At 45.6% G+C, this 24989-nt stretch overlaps 1 protein-coding gene across 1 annotated transcript in view; it reads right to left on the bottom strand.

Moving 5' to 3' along the window:
* The window catches only part of IL12RB1 (interleukin 12 receptor subunit beta 1), a 241423-nt gene that overhangs the window by 185929 nt on the left and 30505 nt on the right, over positions 1 to 24989 (bottom strand). The window contains exon 3 of the mRNA XM_073545077.1: positions 473 to 642. Coding sequence (XP_073401178.1) covers positions 473 to 642 — 170 coding nt within the window. The remainder of the gene's footprint in view (positions 1 to 472; positions 643 to 24989) is intronic.

Below are 24989 nucleotides of genomic sequence, written 5' to 3'. Positions count from 1 at the left end.
TGCACAAAAAGTTCTTGGTTTTTTATTAAAATGCAATGATGATCACTATTTATTGAAAATGATGACCAAATCAAATATAAACTAATATTGTACATAAGTTAGCTTAGTTATTGGGTAATTAATAAGGGTAGTATGGTGGCCCCTTCTAAATCAAGAGTATCTATTATCCAAAGATGATTACCAGAATCTTACATGTAATGAAAATGTTAATAAGTTGCATATATGAGATTATTCTGCGCGTTGATAGTTAATAGTTTTCTGAAGCTGCACGGCACTAAGAGCCCCGCAGCTGGTAGAAAATGAACTTTATTCCTCCTATTTAATTGTATAGGAAATACTGCAGAGAAAAAATTAGGAGGGGTAATCATGGGGAACAATAATAAACCTTAACATTTTTTTCAGTCTCTTATTTATTGCCCACAGTCATCACTATGCATGCAACCCTGGTAGTCACACCTCTGGTGGTACTCACCTGCTTTATCCAAAATAAGAGAAACTTCCTTAGATGTATAGTTCTGCCCATTTTCTTCCGCTGTTACTGAGAAAGAAATTTTTTGCCTCATATGCACTATATCATTACTCAAAGTTTTATGAGTCAGTTTTCCTGTGCCAAAATGTTGACACTCATCATCTCTGAGGAGGCTGAAAAAGAAAAGATATGTGCGATGAATAACTTACTAAACAAACAAATCTATCATACATATACATGCATTGTATGAGTGCTAATTTTGAGAAAAATTCTTACCCCAAATTTTGAGAAGAAAAATAGGAAAAATTTTTTCTTATAATCCATGTGTCTTATTGCTTACCAGGGGTGGTGGCTGCAGTGAAGCAGGGTCCCAAGGTGCTGCTGGAGGAGGCAGGAGTGGTGTGATGCTGCAGGCTGTGATGAGGGAGGTCCGATGTGCAGTGCGCTGCTGCGGGTGTCTGATGCTGCAGATGTCCCCAACGGTGCTTTCAAATCTCATCTCCCGAGATCTTGATGCCGAGATCTCCATCTGCGCATGCGCCGCCCCGCGGCGGCCACTTTCCCGGAGTCCACCACACAGGAGGAAATCACGTAACTGTGGGGGGTTCTGGCCTTTCAGCAGCAGACACCCCGAGCAGCAGCGACGGCAGACACCCCGTGCAGAGGCAGCGGCAGCAGACACCCACATCAGTGGCAGCAGCAGCGGTCACCCCAGTCAGCGACAGTGGCGGCGGACACCCCGGGCCGCAGCAACGGGCACCCCCTTGTCCCAGCCTGCAGCAACGGTACCGGTAAGGTATATATGCATTATAAGTCGCACCCCCATTTCCCCCCAAAATTTGAGGGGGAAAAGTGCGTCTTACAATGCGTAAAATAAGGTATTTTTTTTTGTTTGTTTTTCATAAACATCATTTTTAACTTGAGAGATGTACTACATTAAGCCTAATCAGCGTCAGACTGGAGCACCTTGGGCCCACCAGAGAAAATCATTCTTGGGGCCCACTTTGTACCTACATAGAAATAAATAAAAGACCACCAATTGTGGGGTAAAACACGCTAATATCAGCGTATGATATAAGGTAGTACATGTCTTAATGATTTAGCAGTGGTTTGGGTAGCCCCTCTCATAGGGTATAATGCAGCCCCCTCATAGGGTATAATGCAGCCCCCTCATAAGGTGTAATGTAGCCCCCTCATAGGGTGTAATGTAGTCCCCTCATAGACTATAATGTAGTCCCCTAATAGAATATAATGTAGCCCCCTCATAGAATATAATGCAGCCCTTATATAGTATAATTCAGCCCCGCCACATAGAATATAATGCAGCTCCCTTCATAGAATATAATGCAGTCCAACAGTATTATGGTCACTTGCTCACTGATATATACCGTATTTTTCGGACCATAAGACGCCCCTAGGCTTTAGAGAAAAATATTAAAAAATTGAAGTAAAAAATGTGGTCATCCCATCCTGGCATACTGTATATATATGTCCCAAATTCAGGTATACATAGCCCCCTCATCATCATCCTGGTATGCATGACCCCCATCCCAATCATGGTATGCATGGCACCCTCATCCCCAGGAACGGCTCCAAGTTTTCATGGGCCCTGGGCAAAAGAGTCTCTGTAGGCCCCTTTAACACATACCAGAATTCATGATGCACAGATATGGCAGAGAAATAGAAGTGTAGTACAATGCCAAAGATTTCATTTACTTCTTACATTACATGAGTGATATCTATTGTACATTCTACAGTAGCTCAGAAGCTGGACAGTATATTCCTACATACAGTATTATGGGCACCACATACTTCTCCATATAGTATTATGGCCACCACATAGTGCTCCATGCAGAATAATGAACCCCATTGTCATGCCCGCCATGTCCGTTATGACTGTCATGCCCACTATGTCTGATATGCCGCATGACTCCTGGAACAGTGTGCACATGCGCCTTACCTCATGGCTGCATGCCGTTGCTAGCTAACCATCCGTCTCTGCTCTGATTCTGCAATCCTCTCTGTATTCCTGGAGCCCGTGATCATGTGACCTTTCCTATGTTCCAGTACTGTCTGATTCTGCAATCCTCTGTATTCCTGGAGACCCTGATCATGTGACCTTTCCTATGTTCCAGCACTGTTTGATTCTGCAATCCTCTGTATTCCTGGAGCCCCTGATCATGTGACCTTCCCTATGGTCCAGCCAGTCTGTTCTAGCAACGCTCTCTATGACCCTGGAGGACCTGAACCGGAAGTCCTTCCCTGGTCTTGACCCGGAAGTGCAGGTGCTATGGTGCTATATCAGACCGCCCCTTCCTATGGTCGGGGCCTGAGTATCGTGTTGCTTCCCTGCATGGCTACTTGGTCTGCTCGGTAGCTCTCTGTATTCTGTGCCCCTGCACTCTGCTCTGTAGTGCGTCTCTGCACACGCTCTGTGCTTGTACTTTGCCTCTTGTCTCGTTCCTTGTCTCGTGGTTGTCCTTGTTCCATGTTTTGTCCTTGTTATGCTTTGCCTTGTCGTCCTTCCTGTGTTCTCTGTCTTGCCAGCTTTGCCATGTCTTGCCTTTGCTATGCTTTGCCTTGTGGTCCTTCCTATGTTCTCTGTCTTTGCATGTTCTCCCTTGCTCTTACCTATGGTGTTCTGTAGTGCCTCCTGGCACACGCACCATTCCTCCTCTCTTACCTATGGTGCTCTGTAGTGCCTCCTGGCACATGCACCATTCCTCTGCTCTCTGACCTATGGTGCTCTCTTGCACATTTCCAGGCTAGTTCTATGTTCCTTGACCCGGCTCTGGGCTTCGGCCTACGCTCCGCTGCTAGCTCTGTTCTCGTTCTGACCTGACTCTGTGTTTCTGCTTATGTTCCGTTCCATGTTCCGTACTCTGTCTAGCCTTGCCTTCTTTCTCGCTTTGCCTCACCTTGTTTCTTCGTGTGCCCTTTGCATGCGCCTGGCCTTCCTAGCCTCCTGTTTGTGCCTCAGCCCTGCCCGCCCTAGCCGTGCCCGCCTGCTTGAGCCTCAGCCGGGCTCGTCGTCAGTGACAGCTGTGTCGCCTGCTACGCCCCAGCCGGGTTCGCTGGAGTCTTGCCCGCCTGTTTGTGCTGCAGCCCAACCAGCTAGCCAGTGCCCAGCCGTGCTCTCTGTGCTTCCTTGCACCTATGCTGTCTCTGCACTGTGCTCTCTGTGCTTCTCTTAGCATGCACAGGCCCTCGCCTGCGCCGTGGCATACCTCCCCGTGCTTCTGTAAAAGTACTCGCAGGTCTAGCCATGTACCCTGTCGTGCCCTCTAGCATGTACAGGTCCTAGTCTGTACCCTGACCCTGGTGTGCCCCCCTGCACACGCAGGAATCTGCCTTGAACCTTGACCCTGGCGTGCCCTCTGCACGCGCAGGACTCTGCCTTGAACCTTGACCCTGGTGTGCCCTCTGCACGCGCAGGACTCTGCCTTGAACCCTGACCCTGGCGTGCCCCTCTGCACACGCAGGACTCTGCCTTGAACCCTGACCCTGGCGTGCCCCTCTGCACACGCAGGACCCTGCCTTGAACCCTGACCCTGGCGTGCCCCTCTGCACGCGCAGGACCCTGCCTTGAACCTTGACCCTGGCGTGCCCTCTGCTCGCGCAGGACTCTGCCTTGACCCTTGACCCTGGCATGCCCCTCGGCGCGCGCAGGACTCCGCTTTGTACCCTGACCCTGGCTTGCCCCTCGGCATGCACAGGACCCTGTCTTGTATGTTGAACTTTGAACTTTGAACCCTGGCGTGTCCCTTATACACGCACTGTCCTTTGCACGTTGAACCTAGCATGTCCCCTACACACGCACCTTGCCTTGCACCTTGCCCTGGACCCTGGTGTGCCCCTAGCACGCACCCTGCCTGGAATCTTGCCTTGGACCTCGTCGTGTTCCCTAACACGCACCATGCCTGGACATCTGTCGTGCCTCCTTGCCTGTACCCTGGTTTGCCTGCTGGATTCCAGGAACCTGCCACCCCTGCCAGAGATCGTAAGCATGAAGACTACAGCCTGATGCCCCAATCCCAGCCAGCTGTCCAGAGTCCGATGCCATCGTGTCCTTGCCAGTAACCGGGCTTGCCTTCTAGCACGTACTATTCCATGGACCTTAGCGTGCCATGCATGCACCTTGCTGTGTTTGCCTGTTATCTCGTTTAGCACTTATGTTATCCTGAATTTGCCTTAATGAAGAAACCTTGAATTCATGTATTGTCTTGTCTTGTTTCTTGCTCGTCCCTGGTCGTCAGACACTCGTACCTGGTGTCTACTTGAGCCGGCCGTCTGGTGCCAGCAGTCGTGGTGGCTCACCCCCTTGGTCTTGCCCCTGACACTCCCTATATAGGGGGTGGTTCCTCACAAGGTCAGCTCGCCATAGGTGGGTGAGTGCCATGACCAAGAGGGTCCACTCTAAAGAAAACGACTCAGCGTAAGCTGACCTCGTCACACCCATATATTGCTCCATACAGAATAATGAAGATCCAGGGTATGATGAGCCCCATATATGATGCTCCAGTCTAAGATGGGCCCATATATGATGATCCAATGTATAATGGGCCCCATATATGATGCTCCAGTGTATGTTGGGTCTATATGTGGTGCTCCAGTGTATGATGGTCCCCATATATAATGCTCCAAACATAACAAAAAAAATAAAATATTCACCTCTCATCACTGGCTGCTGCTCTGCTACGGACTCCTCACCATCGCAGAGGGTGCACAGACATGATGTCATCGCCCTCTCTGACCTGAACGTCACAGTCAGAAGCCACGGAAGACGCCACAGTGGTGGAAAGGAGAGAGGTAAGTATTGCAAGGGCTGAGGCTCAGAGCAAGCGGAGGGGGGCCCACTCGTGGGTGTTGGCACTTGGCACAGGCACCGGACCCCCATAGCATGCTGGTGTCCCAGATGACGAATGGGCCCCCCTGCCTGCTCAGGGCCCCAGCACTAGCCGGGTGCTGACGCCTGCCATACTGACTGCTATTAAAGTGAAATGAATATTCACTGCATTCCACACCCAATGGCGTGGAATGCAATGAATATTCATGTCTCTGTAGCAGCAAGCACAGGCTTTAGCTGCAGCACCGGCTCCTGCCTCCAGTGGCGCCGGGCAGACCCCCTGACTCACGGGCCCGATAACAGCTGCATGGTGTGCCACTATTAGTGACAAGCCACTGACTGGGGTCCCCTGGGGCAGCGGGAGGCCCTAGGCAGCTGCCGTCCCTGTATGCAAGTAGATGTCAGTGCCTGGGCCCACTGGAGGATCCTCCGGTTCTCCGGTGGGCCATTCAAACCCTCAATCTAATGTTACACCAAAACAGGAGGTAGGATATCACAATTTATCTCTCTTCTGTTCCTGTAGCCTGTTAGCTCCCACATAGATCCCCTCTCAGGGCTGGCTCCAGGTTACTGTGGTCTTCGGACAAAAGAGTCTCAGTGGGCCCCTTTAACACATACCACAATTCATGATGCACAGATATGGATGACAAATATAGGTATAGCACAATGGCAAAGTTTTCACTTGCTTCTTACATTACATCAGTGAGATCAATAGCACAGAAACTGGACAGTATAGTCCTCCATACAGCATTATGGGCACAACATAGTGCTCCATATAGAATAATAAGCTCCATATATTGCTCCATGCAGTATTATGGGCACCACATATCCCCCATACAGAATAATGAGCCCCTTACAATAAATTGCTCCATACAGAATAAAGAGCTCCATATATTGCTCCCTACAGTATAATGAGCCCCATATAATGCTCCATACAGTATAATGAGCTTCATATACTGCTCCATACAGAATAATGGACCCCATATAATTCTCCATGCAGAATAGGCCCCATATAATGCGCCATATAGTATATGATGGGCACCATATAATGCTCCAGTATATGATGGGCCCCATATGTTGCTCCAAACAGAATGGGCCCCATATAATTCTCCATATATAATATTGCCCCATAAGATGCTCCATATATAATGGGCCCCATATGATGCTCCAGATGTATTTGGCCCCATAAGATGCTCCATATGTAATTGGCCCCATAAGATGTTCCATATGTAATTGTCCCCATAAGATGCTTCATATATAATGGGTCCCATATACTACTGCTACACATGTAATTGGCCTCATTTACTGCTCCATATATAATTGGTCCCATACACTGCTTCATATGTAATTGGCCCCATAAGATGCTCCATACATTTTAAAAAAAATGACATACTCACCTTTCCTCGCTGGCTGCTGCTCTGCTCCAGACTCCTCGCTGGCTCTCGGCACTATGACTGTTCAGGCAGAAAAATAATGTGATGAAGCAGCATCCAATCCTCCAATCCGGGTGAAAAATACTCACAAAAGTTTATTCTGCCATTGAAAAAACATACAACGTTTCGACCACGATACGGTCTTTTTCAAGTATGAAAAGTATGTTCAGGCAGAAGGCGCACAGACTTGAAGTCATCACACCCTCTGACCCGAACGTCACAGTCATAGGACACGAAAGACGCCGCAGCGGTGGAACCGGGAGAGGTGAAAATCGCAAGTACCGAGGCCCAGAGCAGGTGGGGGGCCCACTCGTTGTTGCTGGTACTGCCCCATAACTCGCCGATTTCCTTGATGGCAAGTGGGTCTCCCCACCTGCTCAGGACCCCAGCACTTGCCTGGATACACCGGGTGCTGATGCTGGCCCTGACCCTTCTCCTCCTTCATACTGGCTGAAGTGAAGTGAAGGCATTTTAATATCCTATATCTCAGCCTTGATCGCAGCTATAAAAACTATTTAAAGAAGCCCTCCCATCAAAGTTTTTATCCTCTTAATATATTGTAATCATCATATTATATAACACTATGTACTTACAATTGCACTTTTTCCCCTCCTACCCTCTTAATTTTTCTGCTTTCCATTATGTCTATGACATAACATGACTAAAAACTAAAAGAAAAAACTAAAAACTTGCGCTGAAGTGTGTACCTTAAGGATTAACCAATTAACATGTGCTGAGATTAATGTCTCTATGCGGGACTAGAATAAAGAGTGTATTACCTTTTAGGCAGGCATTAGCGTAATGGCGCTGAAGTCCCAGGAACGCTGTTTAACAGACAGGAAATCCAGAAGTCTAACTCATGAACGTTCCAAAATGAAATAGTTACTAAATTCTTGGCTCCAAGTGAACAGGATTACTAATAAAAGAACAAATAGACATTAGTCACCGGCCGGGACAACGTCTTAATGTCTCTAGTCCCGCATAGAGACATTAATCTCAGCACATGTTAATTGGTTTTTCGGAGCTTAATCCTTAAAGGGAATCTGTCAACCCTTTTTTGAGATATCATATAATGATATCATTCAATTGTGGGTCACATAAGGATTCTCTTAGTACTTTTGCTTCCCCCTGACCCCGCTCCTTTAATGCATAAATACCTTTTTTTATATCGGTTCAGATGTATGTAAACTGCCGCTGTCCGGTCTGATGGGCGGGGCTTATTCACATGCTACTCCCCCTCCCTGTCTTGCTCTACACAAGATGAAATGTGTAGAGCAAGACAGGGAGGGAGCAGGTAAATAAGCCCCGCCCAGCGGACCGGACAGCGGCAGTTTACATACATCTGAACCAATATAAAAAAGGTATTTAAGCATGAAAAATGCGGGGTCAGGGGGAAGCAAAAGTACTAAGAGAATCCTTATGTGACACACAATTGAATGATATCATTATATGATATCTCAAAAAAGGGGTGACAGATTCCCTTTAAGGTACACACTTCAGCGCGAGTTTTTACTTTTAATTTATTATAGTGGACAGATTGAGTAGTTTTGTCCTTGAAACTTGCTGCTTTTGTGAAACATGTACCACGCGCAGCGTCGATTGTCTTTTTTCTGATTTTATGACTAAAAACTGACTGCTGAATACCTCTAAGCTCTATGTAGAAACAAGAAGCCAGTTTTCCCTGCATGAGTCATACAGTAAGTCACTGCAAAAGTCCCTGGCAGGGGGGAAGGGAGTAGCTGGGTCAGGTGTTGAAGAGGGGAATGATAAATGCAGAGAAATGAGATTTTCTGTTTCTACATAGTGCACAATGCCATGTAATATGATGATTGCAATTAGTGATGAGCGAGTATACTACTTACTCGAGATTTCAAGCATGCTCGGGTGATCTCTGAGTATTTGTATGTGCTCGGAGATTTAGTTACTGTCGCCGTAGCTGCACGATTTGCGGCTGCTAGCCAGCCTGAATACATGTGGGGTTTACCTGTTTGTTAGGAAATCCCCACATGTACAGTATTCAGGCTGTCTAGCAGCCGCAAATCAGGCAGCATGCTCGGGAAATCTAGAGTAACGAGTATACCAGTTCATCACTAGTGAGCCAGCCTGAATACATGTGGGGATTGCCTGTTTGTTAGGAAATCCCCACATGTATTCAGGCTGTCTAGCAGCTGCAAATCATGCAGCTACGGCGACAGAAGCTAAATCTCCGAGCACATCCCAATACTCGGAGATCACCCGAGCATGCTCAGGAAATCTGGAGTAACGAGTATACTCACTCATCAGTAGTTGCAATATATTAAGAGGATAAAAACTTTGATGGGCATGCTTCTTTAATGCTCTTTTTAAAGGAGTTGTCCAGGACTTTAACATTGATGGCCTATCCTTAGGTTAGGTCATCAATGTCTGAGTATTTGGATGTGCTCAGAGATTTAGTTTGTCGCTGCAGCTGCATGATTTGCGGCTGCTAGCCAGCCTGAATACACGTGGAGATTGCCTGTCTGTTAGGAAATCCCCACATGTATTCAGGTTGTCTGGCAGACGCAAATCATGCAGCATACTCGGGAAATCTCGAGTAACGAGTATACTTGCTCATCACTAGTGAGGATGCAACACCCAGCATCCTGTTGACCAGCTGTTACGGTGTCGGCGTTAACACTGCGCACTGAGTTGAATACGTGGTGGATGTGCAGTACCTGGCCACGGCCACTATACTGTCAACGAAGCTGGGCAGTGCACCTCCGTAATTGCGCAGTTACGACTGCTGCTGACACCGGGAACAGCTAATTGGTGGGCTGCCAGGCGTCACACCCCACCGATCAGACATTGATGGCTTATCCTAAGGATAGGCTATCAATGTAAAAGTTACAGACAACCCCTTTAAAGCTAGGCTTCTCAGCTTTTAATTGAGACTATAATCACCACTGTATTCACCACCCAGCCCATCATGTCATGGGTTAAAATAAGAGTCAGGAGCGCGAGCTGCCACACATCTGCAGCTCTCACTTTAAGAGATTGCTCACACGAGCGTAGATTCTCTCACGGGAGAGAACTGGATCAATTACGTTAATGACCCTTTGATCAAACTCTGATCTGAGTTTGATCAGGGTATCAGCTTAGTGTGATCCAATTCTCTTGGATCAGAAACTCGTAGCACAGCTGAGGAGAAGAGGGAGAACAAAATTTCTCTATCTTCTCCATTGCGTATGTGCACGGAAATTGGAATGCACTCAGATTTCCACGCACCCATAGACTTAAATAGGTGAGTAACATCTTATTTGAGCTGCAAATTGCGGCATGCTGAGATTTTTTCTCATGCCAAATCAGTTACTGTAGAGAGAAAAAAATGCTGATCAGCATAGCCCCTTGGAATAACCGAGTCGACTGCTATCCAATAGAACATCGGATAGCACTCGACCAATGTATATGCTTGTGTGAGCGAGCCCTAACCCCTGATATTTCAGGTTGGGTCATGACTACAAAGGCAAAAAGCTCACCTTACAGTCAGGTGCAGAAGACCATCTGGGAAAAATGGTCATATTATGCTAATCAGACTGTGATAAGTTTGGTCAAAGTTTAATCACATTGTGATCCATTTTTCTTCAATGTGAAAAAAATTCTCCCTTCAGTCTCTGGATGTCATCAAAATGCAGTTCAATGTTTTCAAATGCTCCAACACTCCCTGTACAGACTGCTCCAACAAACATGAATCGTCAAATTCGTACATGTCTCACTGAATAACATTGGTGAGAGTGCAATCTGATGTTTTGATGGATCACGGTCAGACCGAAAATACGGTCATCTACACGATCTCTTAAAATGAGGACTGATTCTTTTTTGCAGTTGTGATCCAGTATGAGATATGGCCATAAGTAGCCAGGAAGTAATGCATGCACCCTTGGCTACTAAGTTGCCACCATGCAAAGATGTATGAGATAGTCATGGCCAAAAGTGTTGACACACTTGCTGCAGAAAATGAAGTATTTCTCCCAGAAAATTATTGCAATTACACATTTTGTTATACACACGTTTATTTCTTTTGTGTCTATTGCAACAACACAAAAAAATTAGAAAAAAAGGCAAACTGAACATAATTTCACACAAACCCCAAAATGGACAGAACAAAATTGTTGACACCTTTCTGATAGTGTGTGTAAAAAATTTTGTTTCAAGCATGTGATGCTCCTTCAAACTCACCTGTGGCAAGTAACAGGTGTGGGCAATACTTAAATCACACCTTAAACCACATAAAAAGCTGAGGAGTTAACTCCATGTTTGCATTGTGCATTTGTGTGTGCACCACACTAAGCATGAAGAACAGAAAGAGGAGAAAAAAAATGTCTGAGGACTTGAGAAGCAAAATTGTTGACAAATATCAACCATCTCAAGGTTGCAAGTCAATCTTCAGAGATCTTGATATTCCTTTTTCCATGGTGTGCAGCATAATCAAGAAGTTTACAACCCATGGAACTGTTGCTATGGCAGAAAAAGACTGATAACAGTTTGCAACGTAGGATTGTCTGGATGGTGGATAAGCAGCCCTAATCAAGTTGTGAAGAAATTCAAGCTGTCCTACAGGCTTAGGGTGCTTCATTGTCAGCATGAACTATTTGTCGACATTAAAATTAAATTAAACGCTATGGCAGGAAACTCAGTAGGACCCCACTGCTGACACACAAATATAAAAAAAGCTACACTGCAGTTTGCCAAAATGTACTCAAGTAAGCCAAAATCCTGGGAAAGCATCTTGTAGACAGATGAGCCCAAGATACAGCTTTTTGGTAAAGCACATCATTCTACCGTTTACTGAAAACAGATTGAGGCCTACAAAGAAAAGAACACACTACACATATTCAAATATGGTGGAGTTTCAAAGATGTTTGGGGTTGTTTTGCTGCCTCTGGGACAGGGTGCTTTGACTGTGTGCAAGGCATCTTGAAATCTGAAGATTACCAAAGGATTTTGGGTTGCAATGTAGTGCCCAATGCCAGAAACCTGGATTTGCATCCTAGATCATTGGTCTTCCAGCAGGTCAATGACATCAAACATACTGTACTTCAAGAAGCATCCAGAAATGGATAAAACCAAAGCACTGGAGAGTTCTGTTGTGGCAAGCAATTTGTCTGTGGGTACGGAAAGAATTCATACCCCTTTAAAATTTTCACTCTTTGCTTCATTGCAGCCATTTGATAAATTCAAAAAGGTTCATTTTTTTCTCATTAATGTACATTCTGCACCCCATCTTGACTGAAAAAAAACAAAAATGTAGAACTTTTTGCAAATTTATAAGAAAAGAAAAACTGAAATATCACATGGTCAGAAGTATTCAGACCTTTTGCTCAGTATTGAGTAGAAGCACCCTTTTGAGCTAGTACAGCCATGAGTCTTCTTGGGGATGATGAAGTTTTTCACACTTGAATTAGGGGATCCTCTACCATTCTTCCTTGCAGATCCTCTCCAGCTCCGTCAGGTTAGATGGGGAACGTTGATGGATAGCCATTTTCAGGTCTCTCCAGAGATGCTCAATTGGGTTTAGGTGAGGGCTTTGGCTGGGCCAGTCAAGAATGGTCACAGAGTTGTTCTGAAGCCACTCCTTTGTTATTTTAGCAGTGTGCTTAGGGTCATTGTCTTGTTGGAAGGTGAATCTTCGGCCAAGTCTGAGGTCCTGAGCACTCTGGAAAAGGTTTTCATCCAGGACATCTCTGTCCTTGGCTACATTCATGTTTCCTTCAATTGCAACCAGTCGTCCTGTCCCTGCAGCTGAAAAACACCCCCATAATATGATTCTGCCACCACCATATTTCACTGTTGGGATTGTATTGGGTAGGTGATGAGCAGTGTCTGGTTTTCTCCACACATACCGCTTAGAATTATCACCAAAAAGTTCTATCTTCATCTCATCAGACCAGAGAATCTTATTTCTCATAGTCTGGGAGTCCTTCATGTGTTTTTTAGCAAACTCTATGCATGCTTTCATATGTCTGGCACTGAGGAGAGGCTTCCATCGGGCCACTCTGCCATAATACCATAAAGGCCTGACTGGTGGAGGGCTGCAGTGATAGTTGACTTTGCGGAACTTTCTCCCATCTCCCTACTGCATCTGTGGAGCTCAGCTCCAGTGATCTTGGGGTTCTTCTTTACCTTTCTCACCAAGGCTCATTTCCCATGATTGCTCAGTTTGGCTGGATGGCCAGCTCTAGGAAGACTTCTGGTGGTCCCAAACTTCTTCCATTTAAAGATTATGGAGGCCACTGTCCTCTTAGGAACCTTGAGTACTGCAGAAATTCTTTTGTAACCTTGGCCAGATCTGTGCCTTGCCACAATTCCGTTTAGAAGCTCCCTGGCCAGTTCCTTTGACCTCATGATTCTCATTTGGTCTGACATGCACTGTGAGCTGTGAAGTCTTATATAGTCAGGTGTGCGCCTTTCTAAATCAAGTTCTATCAGTTTAATTAAACACAGCTGGTGTCACGGTCACGTGTGTCTGGACGCAGCGAGTACCGCAAGGCGAACCCATATGACACACGTGACCCTGGATACACCGCCTCCAGTTGGGCGAATTTAAATAATAAAACGTGCAGCTGGATACGCCGCCTCCAACTGGCGAATTTAGGTATTACACGTTATACATACAGCAGTCTGGAAACACCGCCTCCAGTAAGGCGAATTTAAATAATAAAGGGGAACCTGGGTAACATTAACAATGGTGGGCCCTGCAATAGGGAATAGGGAAGTGGAGACCTTCTGTACTCCCCTGAGCCAGTGTCCCTGCACTCCTAACATTCCCTATGCTGGTTCCGCACCGGGCGACGCACAGGAACCTAAAAACCCTAGCTCGCCCTGAACCTAAACCCTCACAAGGGAATTGGTCGGTGCGGAAACTAATCCAACCACTGCACTAAACACACGAGGGAAAATGACAATACAGGGGAAACACCACTTAGCTTTGCTCTATTGCGTACGCTCCTAGCAACAGAGCCCACCACCTGTGTGCATCTACCCCTCCACCCGGATCCATCACCATAACTGGATCCTTCACCATAGTGCAGCCTTGGAGCAGAGTCCACCACCAGTTGCAGCTGTCCAGTAACAGAGTCCCAAAGATGAGTTCAGCTCCTGCCCAAAAAGTCAAGCATGCTTCATAGAATCATAGAATCATAGAATCGTAGAGTTGGAAGGGACCTCCTGGGCCATCTGGTCCAACCCCCTGCTCAAAGCAGGATTCGCTAAATCATCCCAGTCAGATGTCTGTCCAGCCTCTGTTTGAAGACTTCCATTGAAGGAGAAGTCACCACTTCTCGTGGCAGCCTGTTCCACTCATTGATCACTCTAACTGTCAAAAAGTTTTTTCTAATATCTAATCTGTGTCTCCTCCCATTCAGTTTCATCCCATTGCTTCTAGTCTTTCCTTGTGCAAATGAGAATAAAGTTGATCCTTCTACAACGTGACAGCCCTTTAGATATTTGTAGACAGCTATTAAGTCTCCTCTCAGTCTTCTCTTTTGCAAACTAAACATTCCCAAATCCTGCAACCTTTCCTCATAAGACAGGGTTTGCAGACCGGTCACCATTCTGGTCGCTCTTTTCTGAACTTGCTCCAGTTTGTTGATGTCTTTTTTAAAATGTGGCGCCCAAAACTGGACACAATATTCCAGATGAGGTCTGACCAAAGAGGAGTAGAGGGAAATAATGACTTCACGTGATCTAGACTGTATGCTTCTGTTAATACATCCTAGAATTGCATTTGCCTTTTTTGCTGCTGCATCACACTGTTGACTCATATTCAGTCTGTGATCTATTAGTATACCCAAGTCTTTTTCACATGTGCTGTCACTTAGCCCTATTCCTCCCATTCTATATATGCTTTTTCCATTTTTATTGCCCAGATGCAGTACTTTGCATTTCTCCCTGTTAAAAACCATTCTGTTAGTTGCTGCCCACTTCTCCAGTTTATTTAAATCTTTTTGAATCCTCTCTCTCTCTTCTCTAGTATTAGCTATCCCTCCTAGCTTTGTGTCATCAGCAAATTTAATCAGTTTACCCTCAATTCCTTCATCTAAATCGTTGATAAAGATGTTGAACAATACAGGGCCCAGGACAGAGCCCTGTGGTACCCCACTTGAGACATTCTTCCAACTGGATGTGCAGCCATTTACGACCACTCTTTGGGTCCGATCACTTGAGTCCAGCTCTCAGCAACCAAGTCCCGCATGCTGACTGCAACTCTCTCCATAGTCATCACTCCACCAAGCCATGCAAGCACTTCCTGCCGACACCATAAACTGTGACTCCACCACGCCATGCCAGCCCTTCTTGCAGACCACTCAGCTGCCACTCGTCCCCTCTGGCTGGGCTGCGCAGGACTCATGTTCAGCTCCTTCATCAGGCTTCCTTCCCAAATGACAAACTCACTATATCACCCACAGTCATCAAACCCACCTGAACTCTTTCAAAGAGCCTCACACCTGATTTATAATTACGTGCACTAAACCAAAGAAACTAAAGTGCACTACCACTCACCATCACCGGGGCAACTTAGAATGAACGACACCACGTGTAATAATTCTAATGGCCACCGGAGGCAATCACATTACTTTGGCACCTAGCCAAAGGAAAAAAAGTTCACTTATCCATTTAAACTGTCAGATCCACGCTGGATCATGACAGCTGGACTCCAAAGAAGGAGTAGAACCATCTCTAGGAGGATCACAAGGAAATGGACAGCATGTGACTTAAATATGAATGTCTGAGCAAATGGCCTGAATACTTTTGACCATGAGATATTTCAGTTTTTCTTTTTTAAGAAATTTACAAAAAATTCCACATTTCTGTTTTTTTGAGTCAAGATTAGGTGCAGAGTGTACATTAATAAGAAAAAATGAACTTTTTTAAATTTACCAAATGACTGCAATGAAACAAAGAGTGAAAAATTTAAAGGGGTCTGAATACTTTGATTACAGTTATTTATTCCAAAGGGTGTGCAACCAAATGTTAAGTTGAGGGAGCCAATAATTTTGTCCGGCCCATTTTTAGGGTGATATTATGTCCAGTTGCATTTATTTTTTCTCTTTTTGTGTGTTGTTCCAATACACACAACAGAAATAAACATTATTATAACAAAACATATGTAATTGCAATAATTTTCTGGGAGAAATGCTTCATTTTCTGGAACAATTTCAAGGGTGCCAAAACTTTCGGCCATGACTATCTTTTTGGATGGGAAAGGTTTAAAGGAAAAGTGGCATCAGAAAATGACCTTTTGCTTAACCCCTTAACGATCAAGCCATTTTGTAGATTAATGACCAGGCCTTAATTTTGAAGTCAGACCACTGTCACTTTATGTGCTTATAACTCTGGAAGGCTTTAACGGATCCTGCTGATTCTGACAATGTTTTTTCGTGACATATTGTACATCATGTTAGTGGTAAAATTTCTTTGATATAACTTGCATTTATTTATGAAAAAAACAGAAATATGGCTAAAATTTTTAAAATTTTACAAATTTCAATCTTTTAATTCTTATGCCCTTAAATCAGAGCGATAAGTCACAAAAAATAGTTAATAAATAACATTTCATAATATTAGTGTGCACTTGGAACACTCATAAAGAAGAGGGAAAACTAAATCAGGGCAGCACGGTGGCTCAGTGGTTAGCGCTGCAGCCTTGCAGAGCTGGGGTCCATCTGCAAGGAGTTTGTATGTTCTCCCCGTGTTTGCGTGGGTTTCCTCCGGGCACTCCGGTTTCCTCCTACGTTCCAAAGACTTACTGATAGGTAACTTAGATTGTGAGCCCAATCGGGGACAATGATGAAAATGTGTGCAAACTGTAAAGCGCTGTGGAATATGTTAGCGCTATATTAAGATTATTATTTATTTATTATTAGGTGGTTATAGAAAAAAAAAAAAAACCTCTTATAAGTGCTCTTTATGTAGCTGGATAGTAGCGAGAAAATAGCAATTAGAAATAGACAATTGTAAGACCTCAGAAGAAGTGCTTAAGGGAAAAAAATATATATATATACAGTATATATATAGATGCTGGTGGCAATCTTAGTTCCAACCTGAACAATCATTAAGAACTGAAAAAGGCATGAGTGAGGGTTAAAACCTGAAATCACTGAACAGGTTATATACTGCAGGGTACTTCTCCCTGATAGCAGCTAAAAAAAAGTCAAAGTCAAATTGCAGCCTGTGAACGGCTGTGCAGAGTAGCCGCAATAGTAAATGCACAAGTCAGAGAGCGGTTCCTGTAAAGACAATGCGATGCGAAGTCCTCACTCCAGTAAGCGGGGCAGGTTAAAATAGCGCTTTTTGCTCTAGCGCTTGGAAAAAGAGGGGGGGCTTTGTACACAGGGGTATAGACGAGTTACAGGAGCAACTGCTTAAATAATCCTCCTGTGGTGGGGGGACCATCCCTGAGGAAGAAGACAGTTAGTCTTTGAAACATGTTGGAAAGTCCATTGGTCCCCGCCGCAACCACCAGCAAGTGAAACCGACGTGGTCATGTGCTGACTCACATCACGAAGGTCCTGTACACCTGGAGCAGCTAACAGATGCCAGGAGCACGAGAGGCCGCCCACATCTACTCCACAGCTGGAGGTACACTGACAGGAGACTGCCACCGGCAGGGGCAGCCCCTGTAACTCGTCTATACCCCTGTGTACAAACCCCCCCTCTTTTTCCAAGCGCTGGAGTAAAAAGCACTATTTTCACCTGCACCGCTAATTTTTCCCTTAAAGGGAAGGTGACATCCAGAAAAAAAATTTTCAGCAATTGAAAAAATGTAAAGAATGTTTACATTTTCTTAAAAAATATTATCATTTGTTTTTAATTTTGTAAAATATGAAAAAAATTTGTAAAAAGTTTGGCATTTCCACTTGTTAACACTAGGGGGAGCAGCTACTGAAGTTTGGCACAAAAACCTAGTGCAACTAGCTCACATTACTGCACTGGAGTAAATATGGGTGGAGTCTGCTGACATGGGTGTGATGTCACTCCTCTCCTCCCCTTCTGGGTGTTTGCTAAGGGAAAAGAGAGGATGACATTTAGGAACACAGTGAGCAGCCATTTTGATGGGGCCTGCAAAGTTACTGCCTGTCTTTGCATGTAAAGTATGGATCAGAACAGGCCATCAATCAGCAGACATGTTTCCTGGATTTCTGTGGAACAGACAAGCAGACGGTCCATCCATGTGTATAAAACACAGCGCTTTATGTACAATCCCTGGCACCGAACAGGGTGCCCTGTTATGATTGAGTCACCGTAGGAGGCAAAAACAGAAATGCTAGCTAAGTCCAGAAAACCAGAGAGGTTGGCACAGCTATCGGACTGCAGACCCCTGATCCTATCACAACAACTAACAGTAGCCGTGGGGGGTTCCTACGATGCCCTAGACCCCTCGATCACAGCCGGAGAATTAAATAGGCCTAAAGAAAGAAAGGGGAAATCTAAACTGCCCCAGAGCAGACCCCAAAGCAATAGGCAGCCCCCAACATATAATGACGGTGAGGCAAGATGAGAACACTAACACAGACAGAAAGATAGACTGAGCAAAGATGGGGCCCAAGCTAACTAGATAGGAAAGGACAGGAAGGCTGCTGTCTGCAATCCGTGAAAAACCCTATGAAAATAAGAGCCAACAGACTGACAGTGAAAAAGGCCCTGAAGACGCTAGGCTTCAAAAAAGCTATGTCAGTACTCAGGAATATTCTGAAGACAGAGCAACCGGCAAAAGGAGATTCAGCTCACCCCAGCAGGGAATGGCAGAATCCAGAAAAGCAAGGAAAACAAAAACAAATCATAAATGCTAACAGGCAAAGCAGAAAACTTAGCTTCAGAGGAGCAGGAATCAGACTGGTGTCCTAGAAGTCCACAGAGAAATCACCCGCAGGGCGGAAGGGCGTCGGCAGCCTTATATCCAGTCAGTGACTCCACTCAGCCAGTCATCCTCATTAGGCTCAGGTGCCTGATAATGAGGCTCATTACCTTCCTTTACCACAATAGGGAGTTCACCAGACCTCAGTGACGAAGGGGAAAATGAACTCACAACAGTACCTCCCCCTTGAGGAGGGGTCACCGAACCCTCAACCACGCCACCAGGGCGATCAGGATGAGCCCGATGAAAGGCACGCACCAATCTTTTGGCATGAATATCAGAGGCAGAGACCCAGGAATTATCCTCCTGACCATAACCCTTCCACTTAACCAAATACTGGAGTCTCCGTCTAGCCAGACGGGAATCCAGTATTTTCTCTACCTCATATTCCATGTTACCTTCAACCAATACAGGGTCTGGAGGTGCCACCCCAGGAACAACTGGTTCAACAAACCTCTACAACAAGGACTTATGGAACACATTATGGATTTTAAATGTGACAGGAAGAGCCAAACGAAAAGAGACCGGATTAATAATCTCCAAAATCTTGTAAGGTCCAATAAATCTAGGCTTAAACTTAGGAGAAGCCACCTTCATAGCAATATTTTTTGATGATAACCACACCATATCACCAATCTTAAACTGGGGACCAATGGTCCTAAGTCGATTGGAAAACCGCTGGGCCTTTTCCTGGGAGAGAGATAACTTATCCACCACTTGGTGCATTCTCTCCACCACAGTGTCAACACCTGGGCAGGCAGAAGGCTCCACCTGCCCTGAAGAAAATCGAGGATGAAACCCAAAGTTACAAAAAAAAGGTGACATAAAAGTGGCAGAACTAGCTCTATTATTTAAAGCAAATTCGTCCAAGGGCAAAAATGAAACCCAATCATCCTGATCAGCGGAAATAAAACATCTCAAATACGACTCCAAGGTCTGGTTTGTTCTCTCTGTCTGCCCATTGGTCTGAGGGTGAAAAGCAGAGGAAAAGGACAACTGAATTCCCAGCTTGGAACAGAAAGTCCTACAAAATCTAGACACAAACTGAACTCCTCTGTCAGATACAATGTTCTCAGGAATCTCGTGTAAGCGAACCACCTGTTGCAAAAACAGGGGCACCAACACAGAGGAAGATGGCAACTTAGGGAGTGGTACAAGATGAACCATCTTAGAGAACCTATCACAAATCACCCAAATAACAGTCATTCTTTGAGAAACCGGCATATCAGAGATGAAATCCATTGAAATATGGGTCCATGGCCTCCTGGGGACCGGCAAAGGCATCAACAACCCACTAGAGCGAGAACAAGATTTAGACCGGGAGCAAGTCCCACAGGACTGCACAAAATTCCTGACATCATGAGACAAGGTGGGCCACCAAAAAGAGCGACTCACCAGATCTCTAGTACCAAAAATACCTGGATGACCAGCCAATGCAGAGCAATGAACTTCAGACATCACTCTCTTCTTCCACTGGTCAGGAACATACAACTTTCCACTGGGACAACGCTCAGGTTTGTCCTCCTGGAACTCTTGCAGAGCAAGTCTCAAATCGGGCGAGATGGCAGAAAGAACTACCCCTTCGCCTAAGATGGTAGCAGGCTTGGTCACCACAGGAGAATCAGCAAAGAAACTCCTAGAGAGGGCGTCTGCCTTGACATTCTTAGTTCCAGGAAGAAAAGAGACCACAAAATCAAAACGTGTGAAAAACAAGGCCCACCTAGCCTGTCTAGGGTTCAAGCGTTTAGCTGACTCTAGGTAAATCAAATTCTTGTGGTCAGTGAGGACCACAACTTGATGTTTAGCTCCCTCCAACCAATTTCTCCACTCCTCAAATGCCCATTTCATGGCCAACAGTTCCCGATTCCCCACATCATAGTTACGTTCAGATGGAGAGAACTTTCGGGAAAAGAAAGCACAGGGATTCATTTTAGATGTTACAGGATCCTTTTGGGACAAAACAGCTCCTGCACCAATCTCAGAAGCATCCACCTCTACCTGGAACGGGAGTGAGACATCAGGTTGCCGCAAAACCGGGGCGGAGGTAAATCTTCGCTTCAGCTCCTGAAAGGAAGCAACAGCCTCCGGAGACCAATTCAACACATCAGCACCCTTCTTAGTCAGATCCGTCAAAGGCTTGGCAATACTAGAAAATTTTGCTATAAATTTCCAATAAAAATTAGCAAAACCCAAAAACTTCTGGAGGGCCTTCAAAGAAGTGGGCTGAACCCAATCATAAATGGCCTGTACCTTGGCCGGGTCCATTTCAATAGTTGACGGAGACAAAATAAATCCCAAAAATGAAATCCTCTGTACTCCAAAAAGGCATTTCGATGCTTTGACATACAGGGAATTCTCCCTCAAGATCCGGAACACAGTCCGAATATGTTCCACATGAGAATCCCAATCCTTGGAGAAGATCAAAATATCATCCATATAGATAATCAAAAATTTATCGACAAAGTCTCGGAAAATATCGTTCATGAAGCACTGGAAGACAGAAGGGGCATTAGTGAGCCCAAAAGGCATCACCAGGTACTCAAAATGTCCCTCCGGAGTATTAAACGCCGTCTTCCATTCATCCCCCTGCTTAATGCGGATAAGATTATACGCCCCCCTGAGGTCAAGCTTGGTAAACCAGCAAGCACCTCTAACTCTAGAGAATAGATCCGAAATCAGGGGTAACGGATACTGATATTTAATAGTAATTTTATTGAGGGCACGATAATCAATACAAGGCCTTAAAGAACCATCCTTTTTGGCCACAAAAAAAAAAACGACACCTAAGGGTGAAGAGGATGGTCTAATAAGACCCTTCTCCAACGCCTCCTTAATATAGGACCGCATAGCCTCGTGCTCGGGTACAGATAAATTGAAGAGCCGACCCTTGGGAAATTTACACCCCGGGCTTAGTTCAATTGCACAGTCATAACTCCTATGAGGAGGCAAGGACGCAGACTCATTCTCACTAAATACATCATAAAAGTCCGCCAAATAGTCAGGAACATCATGCGACTGAGGAGAGGTGGAAAAAAACGGAGCCTCACTAAAGACACACCGACAACCCCAACTCACCACAGACACAGATTTCCAATCCAAAACTGGATTATGAATTTGCAACCAGGGAAACCCCAGAACAACGGCATCATGCAGACCATGCAACACCAAAAATCTGCAATTTTCTTGATGGTCTGGGGCGACCAGCATGACCACCTGGGTCCAAAACTGAGATTTATTTTTAGCCAAAGGAGTAGCATCAATCCCCCTCAAAGGGATAGGCGTCTGCAGAGGTGTCATAGGAAATCCACAACGTTTAGCAAAATCCAAGTCCATTAGGTTTAGCGCTGCTCCCGAATCCACAAAAGCCTTGGCGGAAAATGTGGACAGGGAGCAGATCAGAGTAATTGCCAGAAGAAACTTAGGTTGAACACCACCAACAGAAAACGTGTGTGCAAAGCGTTTCTCTCGTTTAGGACAAACAGAAATAATATGCGAGGCATCTCCACAGAAAAAACACAGCTTATTACGCCTTCTGAACTCCTGACGTTGCGCCTTAGACAAAACTCTATCACATTGCATAGGTTCAGACGTCTGTTCAACCGGTGGCAACACCTCTCGTGCAATCCTGCGTTCACGTAAACGCCGATCAACCTGAATGGCTAATGACATAGAATCGTCAAGACCAGAGGGAACAGGAAATCCCACCATAGTATCTTTTACGGCTTCTGACAAACCCTTCCGAAAGAGAGCAGCCAAGGCATTATCATTCCAGGTAGTAAGGACCGCCCACTTTCGGAACTTTTGACAGTACAACTCTGCAGAATCTTGACCCTGGATCAATGCCAACAGGGTCTTTTCAGCCTGATCAATAGCATTAGGTTCGTCATACAACAACCCCAAAGCTTGAAAGAATGCATTCACATTAGTCAGAATAGGATCATCTGGTTTCAAAGAAAATGCCCAATCCTGGGGATCACCACGCAGCAAAGAGATGACAATTTTAACCTGCTGCGCGGAGCTCCCTGACGAGTTAGGCTTCAAGGCAAAAAATAATTTACAATTATTTTTGAAACTCAAAAATTTAGATCTTTGGTTCAACAGCATGCGAACGAGCAAGGTAAGCGGAAATTCCCCGCACTTCCGCAGCGAGCTGCTCCACACGATCAGACAATTGCTTTATCTCCATTGAGAGAAAAAAAAATTCCCCCTACGGCCTCAGAGATATAGAGGAAAGAATATACACACTCTTTTTTTTTTTTTTTAAACACAATTCTTTCCTGCTATTGAGTACCCTAGGATCTGCGGTATGGCGGGTGATTCTGTCATGATTGAGTCACCGTAGGAGGCAAAAACAGAAATGCTAGCTAAGTCCAGAAAACCAGAGAGGTTGGCACAGCTATCGGATTGCAGACCCCTGATCCTATAACAACAACTAACAGTAGCCGTGGGGGGTTCCTACGATGCCCTAGACCCCTCTATCACAGCCGGAGAATTAAATAGGCCTAAAGAAAGAAAGGGGAAATCTAAACTGCCCCAGAGCAGACCCCAAAGCAATAGGCAGCCCCCAACATATAATGACGGTGAAGCAAGATGAAAACACTAACACAGACAGAAAGATAGACTGAGCAAAGATGGGGCCCAAGCTAACTAGATAGGAAAGGACAGGAAGGCTGCTGTCTGCAATCCATGAAAAACCCTATGAAAATAAGAGCCAACAGACTGACAGTGAAAAAGGCCCTGAAGACGCTAGGCTTCAAAAAAGCTATGTCAGTACTCAGGAATATTCTGAAGACAGAGCAACCGGCAAAAGGAGATTCAGCTCACCCCAGCAGGGAATGGCAGAATCCAGAAAAGCAAGGAAAACAAAAACAAATCATAAATGCTAACAGGCAAAGCAGAAAACTTAGCTTCAGAGGAGCAGGAATCAGACTGGTGTCCTAGAAGTCCACAGAGAAATCACCCGCAGGGCAGAAGGGCGTCGGCAGCCTTATATCCAGTCAGTGACTCCACTCAGCCAGTCATCCTCATTAGGCTCAGGTGCCTGATAATCAGGCTCATTACCTTCCTTTACCACAATAGGGAGTTCACCAGACCTCAGTGACGAAGGGGAAAATGAACTCACAAACAGTGCCCCCCATAGACCAGCACACTGCTCTCCTGAAATACACTGTGCTCCTGTAACCCTGCTCCTTCCACCATATATCTCCCTCTGTGCCCCCCATAGACCAGCACACTGCTCTCCTGAAATACTCTGTGCTGCTGTCACCCTGCTCCTTCCACCATATATCAGGCCCCTGTCGCCTCGCTTTCACACATCGCCAGGACAGAATCTGGAGGTGAGGAATGGGGTCACCGAGCATGGAAGGCAGCAAGGATTCTGGGAGCAGGGTGACAGCAGCACAGAGTATTTCAGGAGAGCAGTGTGCTGGTCTATGGGGGGCACAGAGGTAGGTATATGGGGAGGAGCAGGGTGACAGCAGCACAGAGTATTTCAGGAGAGCAGTGTGCTGGTCTATGGGGGGCACAGAGGGAGATATATGGGGGAGGAGCAGGGTGACAGCAGCACAGAGTATTTCAGGAGAGCAGTGTGCTGGTCTATGGGGGGCACAGGGAGATATATGGTGGAGGAGCAGGGTGACAGCAGCACAGAGTATTTCAGGAGAGCAGTATCACACGGGATAGGATTAGATACACGGCTCAGCAGACAGTATCACACAGGATAGGGTTAGATACACGGCTCAGCAGACAGTATCACACAGGATAGGATTAGATACACAGCTCAGCAGTCAGTATCACACAGGATAGGATTAGATACACAGCTCAGCTGTCAGTATCACACAGGAAAGGATTAGATACACGGCTCAGCAGACAGTATTACACAGGATAGGATTAGATACACGGCTCAGAAGACAGTATCACACAGGATAGGATTAGATACACGGCTCAGCAGACAGTATCACACAGGAGAGGATTAGATACACGGCTCAGCAGACAGTATCACACAGGATAGGATTAGATACACAGCTCAGCAGTCAGTATCACACAGGAGAAGATTAGATACACGGCTCAGCACACAGTATCACACAGGAGAGGATTAGATACCCGGCTCAGCAGGCAGTATCACACAGGAGAGGATTAGATACATGGCTCAGCAGACAGTATCACACAGGAGAGGATTAGATACACAGCTCAGCAGGCAGAATCATACAGGATAGGATTAGATACACGGCTCAGCAGACAGTATCACACAGGAGAGGATTAGATACACGGCTCAGCAGGCAGTATCACACAGGATAGTATTAGATACACGGCTCAGCATGCAGTATCACACAGGAGAGGATTAGATACACGGCTCAGCAGGCAGTATCA

This window comes from Dendrobates tinctorius, unplaced genomic scaffold (assembly GCF_039654945.1).
Source record: "Dendrobates tinctorius isolate UK_male_01 unplaced genomic scaffold, ASM3965494v1 ptg000011l, whole genome shotgun sequence".
In the NCBI taxonomy this organism is placed as follows: Eukaryota; Metazoa; Chordata; class Amphibia; order Anura; family Dendrobatidae; genus Dendrobates; species Dendrobates tinctorius.
The sequence above is the reverse complement of the archived record's forward strand: the minus strand, read 5'-3'. Positions and strand labels throughout refer to the sequence as shown.